The sequence below is a fragment of the Bombus terrestris genome, chromosome 4, assembly GCF_910591885.1.
Source record: "Bombus terrestris chromosome 4, iyBomTerr1.2, whole genome shotgun sequence".
In the NCBI taxonomy this organism is placed as follows: Eukaryota; Metazoa; Arthropoda; class Insecta; order Hymenoptera; family Apidae; genus Bombus; species Bombus terrestris.
Window position 1 is genome coordinate 2,568,967 of NC_063272.1, and position 18,696 is coordinate 2,587,662.

The 18,696-nt window shown below is 37.3% G+C and overlaps 2 protein-coding genes and 1 long non-coding RNA gene across 3 annotated transcripts in view; 2 read left to right on the top strand and 1 right to left on the bottom strand.

Moving 5' to 3' along the window:
* Positions 1-1,618: 1,618 nt before the first annotated feature.
* On the top strand, positions 1,619-1,971 carry LOC125385031. Its single transcript, XR_007223964.1, has 2 exons — positions 1,619-1,715; positions 1,799-1,971. It is a non-coding gene; the product is annotated as an uncharacterized LOC125385031 (long non-coding RNA).
* A 1,938-nt stretch (positions 1,972-3,909) lies between these two features.
* Positions 3,910-10,723, top strand: LOC125384922 (A disintegrin and metalloproteinase with thrombospondin motifs 12-like). The gene is made up of 6 exons (XM_048405094.1): positions 3,910-4,553; positions 7,792-7,994; positions 8,251-8,299; positions 8,954-9,078; positions 9,547-9,639; positions 10,273-10,723. The coding sequence occupies exons 1-6, from the start codon at positions 3,992-3,994 to the stop codon at positions 10,510-10,512; spliced, it is 1,272 nt and encodes a 423-aa protein (XP_048261051.1). The 5' UTR covers positions 3,910-3,991; the 3' UTR covers positions 10,513-10,723.
* The window catches only part of LOC125384914, a 208,049-nt gene continuing 199,942 nt past the window's right edge, over positions 10,590-18,696 (bottom strand). The window contains exon 2 of the mRNA XM_048405077.1: positions 10,590-10,907. Coding sequence (XP_048261034.1) covers positions 10,590-10,907 — 318 coding nt within the window. The remainder of the gene's footprint in view (positions 10,908-18,696) is intronic.

Below are 18,696 nucleotides of genomic sequence, written 5' to 3' on the forward strand. Positions count from 1 at the left end.
AGAGAGCTTAGGTTGAATGTAGATCCGACATCGTCAAACGGAAAATTACAAAGTTCTTGAATTCCTGGAAGGTTCTAACGGGATATAGGGTTTTGTTCCAATGGAAAACGCATATTCGTTTCTAGGAATCGGTTTTAATTAAATTTCCACATCCGTGAACAAAGGGATATGATTTATCGTGCGATAGCATATAATGAAAACTAAGGCAAAGAATGGAATTTTTTGTTTTTCGTAGAAAACGTGAGACGACATCGCCTTGTTAAGAGGAAATAAAACCATTCCAGGAAAGAATAACGATCGTCGTTAAGCGTAATGTAATTTCTTTCTGAAGAGTCAGTACCAATCTATCGCCCACGCGTAATGCCTCGATGCTAAGCATCTCTCATTTTGCATCTCGTTCGTTGCCATTCATCTCGTCGTGTAAAACGCAAATAAAATGGAAAGAAATATTTTTTATTCCAAGAAGCAATTATTCAAACAACAATTTATCAACGGATAAGAAAATCAGAAATGTCCCTTTTAATATTTTTCAAATTAATATTAAAACCATCTTTCTCTTCTTTTTTACACTCTTACGTATCTGAAATTCTTTATCTCCTAATTTCGATAAACCATTTTACAAAACGTAGGCTATTGTCCGTTTTACGTTTAACTGTTATGAAATTTTGAAGTCCATTTACGCATAATCTTGCGAGTAAAGTACATTTTGCCAAAAGTAATCGAACGTCTGTCTACTTTTGAACAATACTGTACCCAACAGCTACTTACAGTGGCTACAAAAAGTATTTCTGTATTATTTCTACTATTCTGTTTATCCCAGCGTGCTAATCAATTATATTAATTGAAAGCATATTAATTGTCCTCTGTCTGCAAAAGCCTTACCGACATTTACACGCTGGATCGTTTAGGATCATGCAATATCTGTTTACGTTCTCGTGTTTTAAAAAGTGTGCTCAAAAATTCTTGAATACTCTTGCAAGTTGTTAGAATATCTTCCAATAATTTTCATATCGATACATGTGAATCTTTTTAAGCGAAGCGGAATCTAAGCAAAAATACGGAGAAAGTGGAAAATCGCTTAAAGTCACTGGTCGAAAACCATCCACTATGCAGATGGACAGATAAATTTCGCGTCACTTGATAGTACTATCGTATGACTACGAACTATTGACACTAGTTGAAAGTGAAATGTAACGGCTGATGAAAAAAAATTGAAAAAGATAGAGATACGTAAGTATTAGCATTAGGTTGGCATAAAAGTTTCTTTCGTTTTGTGAGGAAATAATAAATGTACATTTTTTGTATCATATTATTGTATTGAATTGTGTATGATCTATTTTGTAGTAATAGAATCCATTTTATTTTATTCGTACAGAATTCATTAATAATAACATTATATTTCCTTATAAAACTAAAGAAACTTTTGGAACAACCTAACGCATATAAATACCTTTTCACAGCCACTGTATAAGATTATAAAAGATACTGATATACAGGATATTGTTAGCTGTAGCTGCACAGCCACCACGCACTCAGCATCGCAAATATCGAAAGCCCTGAAGAAAATTTGAAGAAGAAATGCTGTAATTTTATAAAACTGAATTCTAATCGACGAGACGAGTAAACGTGTGACAGATATCGTAGAATAGAAAAAGAAGTGTGTAATAGGCAAAAAAAGAAATGTTTAATATAAATTTTACTTAGAATTCATACACGTAAGTAGATATGACTTTTCTGCCAGTCACTCACTGTGCATTATCTGACATAATTTATCTCTCGTACTTATTCTTTCATCCAGGCAAAGGAAGCTGTCGGAACAGATTTAATTCCCGTTCATTAGATTCGTCGCCTTACTGAATACGATATTCTCGAGTTCGCGGTTCAAGGGAAAGCGAAGAATTCTGGTGGGGTCGAGAGTGTCACGTAAAATAAAAAACAGGGGGCTCGAACGAAAAGAAAAAATTAAGGTAACAAAAAAAAACAAGAGAATTTATTTCTTGTATTCTGAATTTACACTGACTGCGATTTTGTTCTGAGCTCCAGCCGTGACTTTCCAAGACTGAAGCTCTTACAATTTGACTTTCGGTAACATCTGTTTCTTCTTTGTTTGTCATCCCTCAATATCCCCACTACCCTGTAGGCGAACGTGACCGTTATCACGCTTCTAGGACATTCGGTGGAAGGACCGTTAGGATACAGATGACTCATTAGGCACTTCGGCGATATACATTGTCGCCAAGGTCGCCACATCTCTATCTCCATCATCGGTCCATCGGATTTGAAGTATGCCGGTCGTGACAAGAGCAACGTTCAAGATGAAATCCTCGGCCCTTGTTAAATCGTCTCGGTCGGGGTCGAACAATGCGTTCGCCAGCATCCTCGTTTCTCGGTGATTGCACATAAAGCTGCCATTATTAGAACTTCAGTGGGCGGTAAGCGCTGGTGCTTTTTCCAGTCTCGCGTTCGCGCTTACTCTTACGCACAATTCGCCGCTGCACTCGCGTGCGTTTCCAGCCGCGTTCATCCGTCCATGTGGCTGCCAGTCGTAGCACGAAGCTCGTTCGTCGCGTTTACTCCCCTTTTTTCATCGAAAAATTTTATCCGGAATATCACGTTCGACTCGACGACCGATTAATTATCGTATTTTACTTTCACCGATGGTGCATCATTTTCATGGGAAACGTTTAAATTTCCACGTGGTGCCACGTGGTGGAAAAATTGGCCACCGGTTGCTGCACGACGCTCCTTCGTCGCGTTTATTCCACCTCTTCGGCGAAACGTTCCATCCGGAACGTCGCGATCGACACGAGATCGAAATTAATTATATTCTACTTTCTCCGATGGTGGATCGTTGTTGCGCGAAAGAAAATTAAATTCCTACGGCACGTGGTGAATAAATTGGCCACCAGTTGCTGCACGACGCTCCTTCGTCGCGTCTACTCCACTTTTTCCTCGAAACCTTCTGTCCGGGGGTATCGCGATCGACCCGAGATCCGATCGATCGTCTTATCCTTCCGTCCTTTTCGCGAAAGTCGTTCGAATTTCTGTGACGCGCGCGTGGAAAATACTGGCGCGAATCTTCGAGTTAGTGAGAATCTTTGGCTCGAATTTGATGATTCGTTCGCGTGGGAATGGGACGGCGAGGCGTGCGATTGTCGCGATCGCTCTTATCGCTCGCTCCACTTACGTTCCGCTTCGTTCTACCGACTACTAGTTTGCTGCATTCCCGGTTACTTTACTGGTGGTGAATCGTTAATCGACGCGAGTTACCGCCGACGAGTTTGTTACGATACGCAAGTACAGTGGAAAAAGGAGTTTAGCGAAACAGTTTCGTAAAGCTAAACGATTGGACGAATCGAAAGTAATTGGAAGTCGTTCTAAGAATTCTGTTCGAAGACAGCTTTGAGAAGGCGAACGGCGATTGAAAAAAGAAGAAATTGAAAGACGTCGAAGGAAATCGAGAAACGTTCGAATTCAACGAGGCAGTTTCGTACGCCTAGAGACGATGATCGAAGAAAATTGAGAAAGATTCGTCTGTATTTTAAGATTCTGTATCAATTTGGTATAAATAGGTCGAGCAAATATTCACGGTTAATCTTTTCGATAAAGCACTACCTACAAAACCACTGCATTCTATGATTTCATTTCATTTCTGGTGTACCGTAGAATCGCTCCCTTCTCCATTATACGATCGATTAAACAACACCCTGTGTATTAAAACCAACGATTCACCTTCGTATTACTTCCGCGCGAGCTACGTGATAAAGCGCGAGACATTGAAAATGTTAGATCGCGAGAGTATCGTCGCATCCGCGTCTATATGACGCGGAGTTTCGAACGCGTTACGAACCGGCGAAATGAAATGAGAATATCGGGTCTGCGAACTAGCTGCTTTCATCGCAATGACTACGTCTGCGAGTGAACGAGCATGCCTGGCGAGTTTTGGGTAGCCAGAAAATCCTATTGAAATTTCGATCAAAGCGCGCGAGACATGACGCGATCGAAACTTCCCAGTTTTCTCCTCGCCACGTGGCTGCTCGGCACGATCGCTACTAAGTCGCGAATGAGCGACTTTCTGCAAAGCTTGCAGGAGTACGAGATCGTTTACCCTCGAGTGATCCCGAATGAGAGCGCGCGGAACAGAAGATCGACCCACGAAGACCGAGAAACTTGGCGCGAGTATCTCCACCAAGAGCCGGTGTTCCTCGAGATCAGCAACTGGACCTTAAGGACCATGGCCAACGATCGATTGATACTGTCGTCGAATTTCACCGTGAATTGGGTGCGCCAGGGTAAAACCAAGTCCGAGCGACGTAACGCCAAGGCGAACTGCGATCTTCGACAAGGCAGCTTGGAAGGAGACGCGAGTTCCTTCGTCGTCGTGACGATATGCGAAGAAGAAGTGTACGCCTTGATGTTGATCGGGCAGAGATCGTTCTTCGTTCAGCCGCTGACGAATGGCCAGCATGTGATGTTTCAGCCGAAAAACGAAAAGTGGTGGTCGATCAGGAATAATTCGAGCTTCGTGTCTGTGAATCCGGAAAATCCTGCAGGTGAGAAGGATCGTTATCGCGATGGCTTTTCATCTTTCGTTAGACGGTTGGATGTAGGTGATTGGTTGATCGATTTACCGACTTCCTTGCCAATTATGTTATAAGCTTCTTACTTTGCGATCCGCCGTTAATTGCTCCTTCTATTCTAAAATTGACTCTGATCGGGATACTGTAAGAACTGATAGCGTCGATATGATAATACCATACATAGAGTATGAGAGTAATCGTAGTACAAACGAATATATATATATATATATTCGGTTTAATAAATTTAATTTAATAAATTTAAACCGTCAAACAGGGAGGGCTTAATCTGCAGGCAAAAAGAAGAAAAAGAAATAATCATTTACAAAGCGAACGACCATTAGCTAGTTCCAATTTGAAAATTTAGCTAAAGTCAAAGTCATTTTGAACAAATGTTTCCTGTACGCGTTACCGTTTGGCATGGACGAACGTCTCGGACGTTGATGTCCGTACATTTATATATATATGTAGTATCTTAATGGGTCTTAGAGGAAAGGACAAGTAATGATGTTTTGATTTAATTAATAATATTCGAAGCAAGGAAATAATTACAATGCTGTCGTACGTCTTATTTTCAGACGCGGCTTTCGACTTCCCGATTCACACTCTTCGGCTTCTACACTCCCACGCTCTCGCTTCTCAATTCACACTCTGCACACCTTTTGCATCCGTCCTCTCCGGCTTCTCAACTAATACTGACTTTAACGTTTCTTTGTCTTTTCCCGCCGTTCGAGACACGTGTTCCGAAACGCCCGTGGCCAGGGTCACGCGGGCCCTTTCCACGAAACTATCCACTTAAAAAGGATCGACGACACCTTGATGTACCCGACGATGCCGCGGTTCTCGCGACATTGTTTACGATTCGGCAGATATCTTAGGCCTTTTGTCCACGATACTACATATATATGCATTTCTGATAATCATTTTCAACTCGCACAGGGAAGAAACATCACTGAGGCTACCGCGAATTAAATTCGCGTATCAAGTAACAGGATAGATACGATTCATACGAAGCTTTGCGTGGTTATTCGAGGTAGGAAAAGCTTTAGCAGTGATATCGAGAAAAGCGAAACTACGAAATCATCGCTGTCGTCGAGACAGAAATTGCTGCGAATATCGCGGAAAGCAGAGCGACGGTAAAGAGTATTACAGGAAAAAGTTGTTCGGAATATTAGCCTTGGCAAACATATTTCAAAGCCGTTGAATATGGCGAGATTGTCCGCTTTGTAAATATTTACCGAAAAACATGTCGTACGAAGCTGGGCAATAAACGCGTTTTTCCACAGTTACAAACAAGTATCGTACGTATGAAACAAGTAACGACGAATTTTCCATTCCACGGCACGCGACAATTGACCGTATTATCAGCGTTTCGTCAGAGTTTCAAGAACTGCGTTTTCTTTTCTGTATTTATGGTTTCGCAACTGTAAAACGGAAGGTTTATTCTGGAGATGCGAGTTCGCGTGAACAACTAGCGCAACGAGTAAAAACACGCGGTTTTTGCAACTCGATCGAATTGTTAGCAACTGTGTGTACGAGATCGTATTACTCCCATCGTTGATCGATGTCAGGCTTCTATCTGAGCACACGGACAACGTTCTCCAACGACCAATCAAACATACCAGATAATAATTTTTCATTGTATCATTATTGTAGCTATTAACGACACGGGCTTGTTGTCGCATGATAAAAAGCATGCAACTGCGCTGACACGATAATACAGCGTACTTTTGCACGCTGCGATGGAAAACGCGTCGTTACCTGTTTCGTACGAACGATACTCGTTTGTAATTCTGTAAAGAAACGTCCGTTGACGAACATTATATAAAGTTCTTCCTTCTTCTTCTTCTTCTTCTTGTCTGTAAATCAACTCCTTACAATTTGACGGTTTAAATTTGGCACACCCCGTATATACAGGATGCAATGGAACAACGTCTGAAAGCGAGAACAACGCGAATCCTTGTGGAAAAATGAAGAAAAAGTATAGGATAAAACGTTCTCATTTTCGACTTGGAGAATCGAGTCTGAAAATTTATCAAGTATACTCGAACTGTATCTGAATATCGGTTCGAATAATACATTTATTTAATTATATAATTAATTTATTACAAAGGAAATACAATCTGGATGTGAATGTTAAATGGAAACAAATTTTGCTAAGTTGAAAATCGATCGTATCGTAATCACCACGACTCGTTGTTTACAGATTAAAAATCTGTTTTACGAATACGAGGAGCTATATATCTACTATTATTAATCAATTTTTATGAAAAATTTCGTACGATGCGCAGGTAAATTCTAATTTGATAAATTGTTGGAAACGTGGAAAATTGAATGCAATAAAATTACGTGGCACGGTTTACACGGTTGCAACTTTATGACCCACTTAGGTCAAGTAGCAATGAAATTTATTGCATATATCGGAAATTCAAGGCACGTAATTGGCAGTTTATAAACAAATTATTTGTTCTCTTAATTAAATTGTCCGCGTCGAAAGCTGTGAAACGTTTTTGTATCGAAATCGAAGAATCAAACATCGCGATCCTATGAATGGAAGAATGCGACGTAAATGTTCGAAGTATGGTTGAGAAACGATAGAAAATTCCAAGTGTTACGCTGTATTTCTCGTTCGATTTAAATCGAAATTTTAATGAGGAACAGCGCCGATTGATATTTAAAAGTGAAACGGTTAAGAGCAACGATACAGGTTTTGTTAAAAGCAATTGGTCTATTTACCTCGCTGTTTAAACGGGTTTGCTTGACGTTACTTTGATCAATTTCCATTGACACTTTTGTAGATAGCATTCTTTTTTACGGATGGAAAGCCGTCTGATGGAAATTTGTCTGAAATGTCCGTCGTAAAATTGCATTTTCGCGGGCAACAGAAAACAATGGAATTTTGTACAAAAGCGCAATACTTTAATTAGCGCAAAATTCCATTTTCCCCGCTGGGAAATTGAATTTTCTATTAAAGCGTGATACGTTTAATCAGCGGCGGCGTAAATTCAACAAACTAACAACTGGAATATTGACTTGTCACAATTTTGTGACACCGTATATGTCGTCGATACGTTCCAGTCTGGTCGTATTTACAATTTCAGAAATTTTGCAACTATTTGTTCATTTTATCCGTAACGAGAATAGCGAAGATAAGACAGGCAAACGTGGTAAAACGTTGATAATTCGGTTACAGGGAAATCGAATAAATTTGAAGTTGAAGAAAGTAAGAGAAAGTCGAAACGAAGCAAACGCGATTCCTTAAGCCACGATGTTCAGGGATTTTATAATCTTTCCGGTGACGTCTTCGACGTGGAATACCCAGAAGCTGAGAAATTGATTCTGTACGATGAAAAAGACGATGTCTCCACAGAATACAACGATACAATAGTGGAAGAATTATCGATCGACGTAAATACTGTTGAGAAATGCTCAGTTGGTATGACCGCTAGTTACTAAAAGGTTACTAGGGTTATGTTGGTACGACTCCTAACTACGCTCTTTTGTCATAGGAGTCGACCACGCCTCAATTGCTAAGACGCATTGGGAGAGTTTAGACGTTTGCTGTGTGATTTGGTGTTTTGTATAAGAGAGAAAATAAAAGGTGTGATAACCAATCCGAGTGGATCCGAGATTGATTATCAACCCCAACCTATATAAAATAACAAATCCCGAGGAAATTGGATACTTCTCTGGTCCTAAATGGCAAAGGAACAGATTATCAAGTAAGTCAAATATTTTTCCAAATGCCATTCTTGTACAATCGTTGCTTTTCTACTTACCACGTACAATATAGCGGTTAATAAATTAACGAATCATCGAATATTACTGAAAGAAAGAAATTGTACTGATATTCCAATCTATCGTGTACAAAAGTAATAATAACAGCATGTAATATAAGAATAGCTTATCTTCAGCCTTAAAAGGAACTCGGTTTACAATTATTCTCCCTATTGCGTTCCACTCTCGCTTGATCTTCTACACGTTCCTCTATATTTCGCTGTTTTTAATTTATTTTATTATTCCCTGTCTATTACACATATGTATATTGTCCATTGCACGAATCTTTATCTATCTTACCTAATTTAATGTAAAAAAATAGAAAAATAGACAAATTTGCTGGAGGAATACGTTTACCAAAATTTGTCAAGAATTTTAAAGAAATTTGCAGGATGAAATTCACGGTGATACCGAATTGATATTTTTGAAATTATACTTTTGAAATAATTATTTATATCATAATAATTATTCCACGAATACTTGCTCGTAGATATTAATTTATGCTTTTAATAATCATGCGTTTAATCTATCAAGTCGAGTCGAGTAGACTTTCTAATTTCGTGGAAGATAAGTCGATTTCTAAGATAAGTCATTTCTAGAGAAAAGACCAACTGCTAAGGATTCGCCGCCACGATGGTTAGAGCTTGGAATAGCTGCTGATTACTCCGTGGTAGATTTTCATGGAATTCGAGTACAGCAATATACCTTGGCTCCTTTAAACATCGTAAGTAATACCAAACGAAATTCTGTTATTATACTTAGATATAGAATACCTCCTCCTACACATGTACGCAAGCAACCGGGAAACATAGGGCAGAGTTATGCGTATCTCTGTATTTTCAAGGTACGCTACTTGCTTTCAAACATCTCGATCGTATACTCGGATGGAAGCTCTGTATTTTCTGTTTACACTGTTCAAAGCTTACACGTATCTTTTAAAAAGTTCAGCGAATAATTTATCCGTAATGGAATTTTGTAATCGATTAATTTCAGCCATTCGGTAATTGGTTTTCCAATGCTGTTGAGATTAATAACGTACATTTCCTAAGATAAATATAACGAATAAAATTAATTTTTTAGGAAAATTATATAAGATACGATGTATTTACGACAGTTTTGAATAATAATTTATTTGTAAGGCTGTAATACTGTTTTAACGCCTGTTACATTTTCGTACGTATTTTAATCCTAGGTCAGTGCAATTTACATGGACCCGTCGCTCGAATCCAACATGATTCTAGTGATCGTACGAATGATTTTATACGCGGAAAAACGAGACGTTATGGTAAGCGATTTCCATTAAATTAAATCATTTAACTAAAGTAGTAACTATCTGAGATACGCATATGCGAGTGTCAATTATTTTATTTTCTACTTATCTGTACAGTGTATGGTATATAAATTATATAGGTCAAAATATCTGCGCATGACGTTTTAGATCGATAAAATGCAACGAGTTCCATTTTGTTAAATTGGACAACCGTGAACGATCCCTTGGAAACAAATTTCCAAACAAACAATTTTCACGGATCATTGACAAACCTCGCATTTATCGTGTATCCGAAATATCTGTATAATCGACTATTAAACCTTTTTCATCTCTTAAGAATCTTAATTTAATGTTATAGACCTATGATAATATCATTGATATACGACACTTGCGATTCCTTTTACTTTTCTTTTTCTGCTATTCTTCTCTGCTGTTGAATCAACATTTCAACATTTTTCAGGAAGATTAAAATACTAATAGCGTTACAAGTTACATTTGATTACAATCAACAACACGATTACTTGCACATATATTTATTATCATTGACGAATATTTATATATAGTATATAATGTATGATGTAATAATAAATATAATATATTCGTAATATTTGCTAGCTTTTATTAAGAAAATATTAAACGTTGTCGTAGGTCCGCCGTGGCGATGCCAGACGATCTCTCGAGAACGTGAACAAATGGAACAGAAAGATGCTGTCCTCGAAGGACGTAAATCACGATGTTGCTGTATGGTTGACGCGATTAGATATACGAGGTCCTTCCGGTTACGCACCTGTGTCAGGAGTATGCTATCCCGCGAGATCGTGCGCGTTAAATCGAGACGAAGGCTTGACCAGCGCCTTTATCATCGCTCACGAAGTAGCACACATGTGAGTGTCCTACATGTTGGGATATCGTTGGCAAACTGAAATATTTATAACTGGCCTGGGTATTTACGCAGAGACCGTGTGCTATTTATTTATGCAAATACGTACTTTTACGAGAATAATTTGAAAAATGAAATCTCCATAGGAGAACTTATTATCTTTACCGAATATCACAACGAGTACTGTACTTTGAATCTGCCATAGATTTTTGCGTATTATGTGCGTTCTTGCATTCCTCCTTTCACCTACGATGGCTCTTAAACAAGAAACGATATCGTAACGAGAAATACAACTTAGCTGAGCGTCCACTTTGGTTCCACTAGTGTTGTCCCATACGACTTTGTGTTTGACCTCGCTATTAGGGTACTTTTTACCCAACGTTTCCTTCACCGCCTTCACTACCTTGTCTCTTCGTGAACCAATTCTTCTCTGTTATTCCCTTAGGGATGATTTCGATCATTTTCCCATACAGTAAGTGATTTGGGGCAAATCCCGTTACACTGTGTCTGGTTACACTGATTGTATTCTTCTACGCTTTTTTCTGCGATCTTTGTCCAGTTTCTTTTTTTTTTTCGAATTGATCTTGCATCTGATTCTGTTTACTAATGTTTGATTTACCCTCTCGTTTAGTCCATTGGAGGATGGACAGTCTGTCGAGGTGAAAATTAATTTAATGTTTTTCTCTCTCGCGTACTCTTGAATTTCCTTGGATGTCATCGCTGGGTATCGGTCTGCAAGGATAATTTTTATGGAGTCAGTTTCTCCTGTCGAGTTTATAAGTTTTATGATATCTTCCGCGCGTTGTGTTTTCGATGTGGACTTAAAAACAGCCCTTGAAAAGTGATTTATGAGTATATGCATATACTTCTTTGGTGAGTTGTTGTTGGAAAAACCTCGGACCGTATCGAATGACATTATTTCAAACGGTTTCCTCGCTGGTCCTAGTCTCGACATAAGCCCGATCGGTCTTCTCGTTCTGCTTTTATTCCTATATATTCGCATTGTTTGCAGAATTTGTCGACAATTCGGTCCATATTTTTGAAATAATAAAAGGATCGGATTTTTTTCAATATGTGATTCCTTCCAACATGGCCAAAGAAATCATGCACCGTCTTTATGATATGCTCGCCAAACTCTTGTGAGACGAATATACGTTGGCGTCCTTTAATATTTTTAAAAAAAATCTCTGATTTTTTTTATAAGGTCTTTCGTATTTTTAATATCTTCTCTGTTTTCTTTCTGATCTCGGATTATATCTTGCTTTTTATAATATTCGCTACTTTCAAAACCTCTTCTTCGTTCTCAAAACTTTCTATGACGGGGTTCCTGGATAGTGCGACTGCCTCTATGTTGTGTTTTCCTGGTGAGTAGATGATTTTGAAGTCGTACTGCGATAAGTAGTGCATCAGGTCTCCAAAAGTTTCATCGGTTCTTGCTTTGATTCTCATTGATTCCAACGGTTTATGGTCTGAAAGGACAGTGAAGTATCTACCGATTAACTAATGCTGCCAGTACTGAATCGCTTCTTTGATAGCAAGACATTCAAGGTGAATTGCTTTGGTAAGCGATTAGTATCTGCGAATTCGTAGAATTCGTGGATAATTCTCGAGCTGTTTCGTGCGTACGCGATTTTAAGTGGCACGCAAACAGGTGCACCTATTCGCGTAGCGCAAGAAATGTATCACGGAGGTCGTTGCAGGTAATATCCATCGACAGACGGGACAATTCGGGTGCACGATCTATGCCTATGACTGTGCAGTAGGGCATACTCTTCTCGACCACTTGTCTGGCGCCAACCACCACTATTGTCTCGCGAAGGCCAAGCTGTAAATCTTCGTTGCTTATACCGTTTTCTTGGTGAGTGTTAATTTTTTACTTATTCGATGGTATAATAATACCGTTATTACGAGGTAAAAGTTTTTGGATGTGTGATTTCTTGATTGAAGAGACGCTATCATTATTAAAAGTTTGAATATCCCGCTACTAGCGAGGGAAACATAATACAGAATGATTCTTTCATTTGCTTACATTCGATTTCTTAATTTTACTCCTATTCTCCTTTTTAATTCGTAATTTAATTGTGAGGACATATGCTATGGAGCAATTTTTGTTACTTTTAGCATCGTTGCTTTATTTGTTAAGACTGTTGAGCAATACGATCGTTTACTTTATTTACTGCCTTGTTTGCTATTATTTTACTTTTAAAGACAGGTATTTTGGAAATATAAACTTCTACATATTGGTATAATATTGATATACTTAAAAATGTCGTTTAGTGAATAGGAAAATAGGACACTAAAGGTTTAACTAATTGAAAACGATTTAGTTATTGAAGATAGTACTTGCTGAGCAAATGGATCGCGAAGTTGACATAATGCTACAAATGATACACGCTTCAAAGAGAATTAAACAGAAAACGATGATCATTGAACTCGAACTTGATCTTAAAGCAGTCGTGCGATATGACAACTCTCGATTTTAGCGATTCTTCACTCTTGACTCTCCGGTGGCTAACTGACGATCAACGACTGTGATGTCGAAATATTAGGTCGTTCGAAAAGTTTCTTTCGTTTTATAAGGAAATAATGGATGTTACGCCACGAGGCTTAACACAGGCTGTATTTTCTAACCGTCACTCGCGGCCCTACAATGTCTCAGTCAGATCGTCTTATCTGACCGCCGGATCATATACAATGTATCGACGAGCCCATAGCTGTCGCCGAGCAACGAGTTCTCGAAACATCGAATTTGGTCCGTTACGTTTTCCACGCAAGAAGAGACATACGTGATCATAGGCGCGAACGGTGGCGTGACCTAAGTATAGTGGGGGTCGTCTTAAAGATGAGACAAAGAAATCATCCAAAGTCGATCAGTTCCTTGTGACGCGTCGAACATTACACATTGAGCCAAACATTCGCTTATTCTATTAAGTATCATATCGTGCTACGTCCACCAAGAGACTAAGCTCAATTGTAAGAGCCTTGCTCTATATTGTATACATTTATATTATCTGCGTGCGATAAGGTTGTTAATTGTTGATATCTTTTCAATCGTGTAGACTAAGTGTTGGAAATATACATTATTATAATTCTGTGACTCTCAGTGTTATACCGCATCAACCACCCCGATTATCCTAACCGAAATACGGGGATCGAACTATTCGTGGTGTCGATTATTCTAATCGTAACGGGAATTTACGACTCTCGTTGACGCGTATTCTAACGACCGCGTCTCCCCGCGATAGCTCGAACTTTTACAATGGATGCACAACATTTTTCGTTTTATATTATTTTATCGAATTACGTATGATCCATTTTGTTCTGTCAAAATAGGTTTCATGTTGTATGAAGATGCATCGTTGTAAAAGACGTGTCTGCAAAAGAAAAACACAACCTAATATATTGATGGCCGTTAGGTCTATCGAAGTTTTCTGATCCTTTCGGTTTGTTGGCATTTCCGCTTTATTGTCTATGTTGTCTGTATGTCGGCGATGATTTTCGCGGTGCTATAATTGAAACCAAAGAAGCCTCTGGAAAGAGGATCGTTATGCCGAGGCCTGATTGTATCTCTCGCAGGACTAAGAAAACTAAACACTAGAGAGAAGATGTAAAGTTTTGTTTGAAGTGAGATCCACTTGAACGGTATTAATAACTTTAGAATAAGAAGAAGGAAATTAATCGGTGTGCAAATTCTAACGGAATACAGTTACATTAAAATACGTCGATGTGACTTTAATTTTGAAGGAGGAAAGAAACGAAAATTAATGTCGTTACGCTGTAATTCAGTTGAAGCCTGAAGTGAAGTAAATTCGATAACGTAATACCACGTAGGGATATATTCTGCACGAGGAGCTGCTAGGAGATACGTATAAATTGATAAAAACAGCATAGTAATAATACATGGATCGCGGTAAAGATCGAAAATGTTTAATTTCCAATAATATTTTCCTATACGAAAGAGGAAAGTTTTAAGGAAAGTAGACGATCTCTCGTAAATTGATGGAACTTTGGTAATTCAAAGTTTCCTTGAATTGTGATAACTTTTTGATAGTGAAGTACAGTTGTTACCTTGAAAACTGCATAATCGACTGGAAGTTTCTGTACGAGATATTGAAACATCGATTATGTTTTACGAGTTTTCCAAACAATATCGAATCGTTACATATTTCGTATAATTTCTGCTCGTCGTAAATTCGTAATAAAACGAATAATTTGATAACGATCGCAAATTTCTTCTTTTTTATTTCAAACTTATCTTTCTTATTTTCCCTTGCATAAAAATTAAAGTAATATTAGCATATACATACTAACACGATATATACAAGGCGAGTTACTTGAGAGTTTGAAACGAAATATTTTTTATATTTTTAAATATATCGAAAAATGTTTCGGATAAAAGCTGAACTGAAATTCTGCGTGCAAAAATTATTAATTCACTTACGTCGAAGAAATATTAGTTTAACAGATATTTTAATTTTTATTTAGTGAAATTTATCGTACGAAAGACAAGCACGAAGACAAATACGAAAGTAGCGTCTTGTGTCTTTCCTTGTCTCTTATACCTAAAATATTTACTAAACTAATGGTTTTTCGATGCAAGAAGGTTAATAAATAACATTTTATAGAGAATTTTGAGCTGCATCGATTAATGTATTAAGAACTGTGTGATTCCATTTGAAGATTCCATTTGAAACTTGTACAGGTGCGACGGGAAGCATAATATCGCCGACAGCCTCAAAATATTTATAACAGCCACAATGTGATCAAATCGCGAGTTTAAACGAATGATCCGTTAATAAATATCAGACGAAGCAGGGAATTGTTTTGACGGAAAAGTAATAAAAAGTGGTTCAAGTTCGTGGAATTTTCCTTCCGATGCCAAAATACCTAATGGAAATATCTACGTTAAATTTTTGAGATTCGAAGCTTAGCGAAAGAAATAATTTGATTCTAACGACAAGTTCTTCGTGTATCATAATCTTTCATAAGCAGATTAAAACGAGTATTATTTAACAAATTGTATATTCGATGATATACATTTGATTTGTATAAATCGGTTTCGTTTGACAACTTAAATTCGAATATACAGGATTCTTTATTTTCGAGAAGATCGCGTTTCAAAATTTACCAAGCGTACTAGAACATGGCTAATTCTGGACTGGCTAATTCTACGTGTGAAAATAAACTGAGAATGTGGAACAAAATTTATTCTCAAGACGCTTTGTTTTCAAGAAAAGTACATTTTTTTAATTTATCACGTAATGAGCCAAGTTCAAGTATACTTGGTAGGCAAATTTTCAATCTTGGAATCTCTTGAATACGAAGCGTCCTACGAACAAATTTTCCTCTATATTTCCCTGCCATTTTCTCTTTTCTCTTTATAATAAATATATTTCGATAAATTTATAATTATCGTTTCTTACTTTTACAGCGTGTCATACGAACGATACATAAACATAACAATCTATAATTTTCTGACCATCTAACAAGTCCACCTGCTATTTGTTTCTATTAAATTTCTATATATACATATTATTATAAATTTTCAAATTATTTAATTATGCAAGAGCAAGGTAAAGGATGATCTTGAAAAAAATTAATCGAAAATGTAAGACGGAGCATCCGCGTGCCAATGCTCATTCTTGAGAAAATCGATTTCGAAGATATATTGGCTATGCGAAGATTTGCCAAGGGTTTGAGCCGTAATATTTTCGACACTATTCATTATATCGAAAAATGCTTCGGATAAAAGTTTGATGGTTGTAAGGAGGACATATTTAGACGTTGCTAGCTTTTCTATAGGTGGTGGCGCAACCATCGTGCTAAGGTCGACTTTGTTTCTTCAAATGGAATCACACAGTTCTTAATACATTAATCGATGCAGCTCAGAATTCTCTATAAAATGTTATTTATTAACCTTCTTGCATCGAAAAACCATTAGTTTAGTAAATATTTTAGGTATAAGAGACAAGGAAAGACACAAGACGCTACTTTCGTATTTGTCTTCGTGCTTGTCTTTCGTACGATAAATTTCACTAAATAAAAATTAAAATATCTGTTAAACTAATATTTCTTCGACGTAAGTGAATTAATAATTTTTGCACGCAGAATTTCAGTTCAGCTTTTATCCGAAACATTTTTCGATATATTTAAAAATATAAAAAATATTTCGTTTCAAACTCTCAAGTAACTCGCCTTGTATATATCGTGTTAGTATGTATATGTTAATATTACTTTAATTTTTATGGAAGGGAAAATAAGAAAGATAAGTTTGAAATAAAAAAGAAGAAATTTGCGATCGTTATCAAATTATTCGTTTTATTACGAATTTACGACGAGCAGAAATTATACGACATATGTAACGATTCGATATTGTTTGGAAAACTCGTAAAACATAATCGATGTTTCAATATCTCGTACAGAAACTTCCAGTCGATTATGCAGTTTTCTATCTCACACAAGGTAACAACTGTACTTCACTGTCAAAAAGTTATCACAATTCAAGGAAACTTTGAATTACCAAAGTTCCATCAATTTACGAGAGATCGTCTACTTTCCTTAAAACTTTCCTCTTTCGTATAGGAAAATATTATTGGAAATTAAACATTTTCGATCTTTACCGCGATCCATATATTATTACTATGCTGTTTTTATCAATTTATACGTATCTCCTAGCAGCTCCTCGTGCAGAATATATCCCTACGTGGTATTACGTTATCGAATTTACTTCACTTCAGGCTTCAACTGAATTACAGCGTAACGACATTAATTTTCGTTTCTTTCCTCCTTCAAAATTAAAGTCACATCGACGTATTTTAATGTAACTGTATTCCGTTAGAATTTGCACACCGATTAATTTCCTTCTTCTTATTCTAAAGTTATTAATACCGTTCAAGTGGATCTCACTTCAAACAAAACTTTACATCTTCTCTCTAGTGTTTAGTTTCCTTAGTCCTGCGAGAGATACAATTAGGCCTCGGCATAACGATCCTCTTTCCAGAGGCTTCTTTGGTTTCAATTATAGCACCGCGAAAATCATCGCCGACATACAGACAACATAGACAATAAAGCGGAAATGCCAACAAACCGAAAGGATCAGAAAACTTCGATAGACCTAACGGCCATCAATATATTAGGTTGTGTTTTTCTTTTGCAGACACGTCTTTTACAACGATGCATCTTCATACAACATGAAACCTATTTTGACAGAACAAAATGGATCATACGTAATTCGATAAAATAATATAAAACGAAAAATGTTGTGCATCCATTATTTCCTTATAAAACGAAAGAAACTTTTCGAATGACCTAATATTTCGACATCACAGTCGTTGATCGTCAGTTAGCCACCGGAGAGTCAAGAGTGAAGAATCGCTAAAATCGAGAGTTGTCATATCGCACGACTGCTTTAAGATCAAGTTCGAGTTCAATGATCATCGTTTTCTGTTTAATTCTCTTTGAAGCGTGTATCATTTGTAGCATTATGTCAACTTCGCGATCCATTTGCTCAGCAAGTACTATCTTCAATAACTAAATCGTTTTCAATTAGTTAAACCTTTAGTGTCCTATTTTCCTATTCACTAAACGACATTTTTAAGTATATCAATATTATACCAATATGTAGAAGTTTATATTTCCAAAATACCTGTCTTTAAAAGTAAAATAATAGCAAACAAGGCAGTAAATAAAGTAAACGATCGTATTGCTCAACAGTCTTAACAAATAAAGCAACGATGCTAAATGTAACAAAAATTGCTCCATAGCATATGTCCTCACAATTAAATTACGAATTAAAAAGGAGAATAGGAGTAAAATTAAGAAATCGAATGTAAGCAAATGAAAGAATCATTCTGTATTATGTTTCCCTCGCTAGTGGCGGGATATTCAAACTTTTAATAATGATAGCGTCTCTTCAATCAAGAAATCACACATCCAAAAACTTTTACCTCGTAATAACGGTATTATTATACCATCGAATAAGTAAAAAATTAACACTCACCAAGAAAACGGTATAAGCAACGAAGATTTACAGCTTGGCCTTCGCGAGACAATAGTGGTGGTTGGCGCCAGACAAGTGGTCGAGAAGAGTATGCCCTACTGCACAGTCATAGGCATAGATTGTGCACCCGAATTGTCCCGTCTGTCGATGGATATTACCTGCAACGACCTCCGTGATACATTTCTTGCGCTAC

Bases quoted from the DNA above. Each gene is read 5' to 3' on its own strand.
- LOC125384922 (XM_048405094.1), top strand. From the start codon at position 3,992: ATGACGCGATCGAAACTTCCCAGTTTTCTCCTCGCCACGTGGCTGCTC. The intron at 9,079-9,546 runs GTAAGTAATACC...TTTTAATCCTAG, and splicing joins CCTTGGCTCCTTTAAACATC to GTCAGTGCAATTTACATGGA. The intron at 9,640-10,272 runs GTAAGCGATTTC...ACGTTGTCGTAG, and splicing joins CGGAAAAACGAGACGTTATG to GTCCGCCGTGGCGATGCCAG.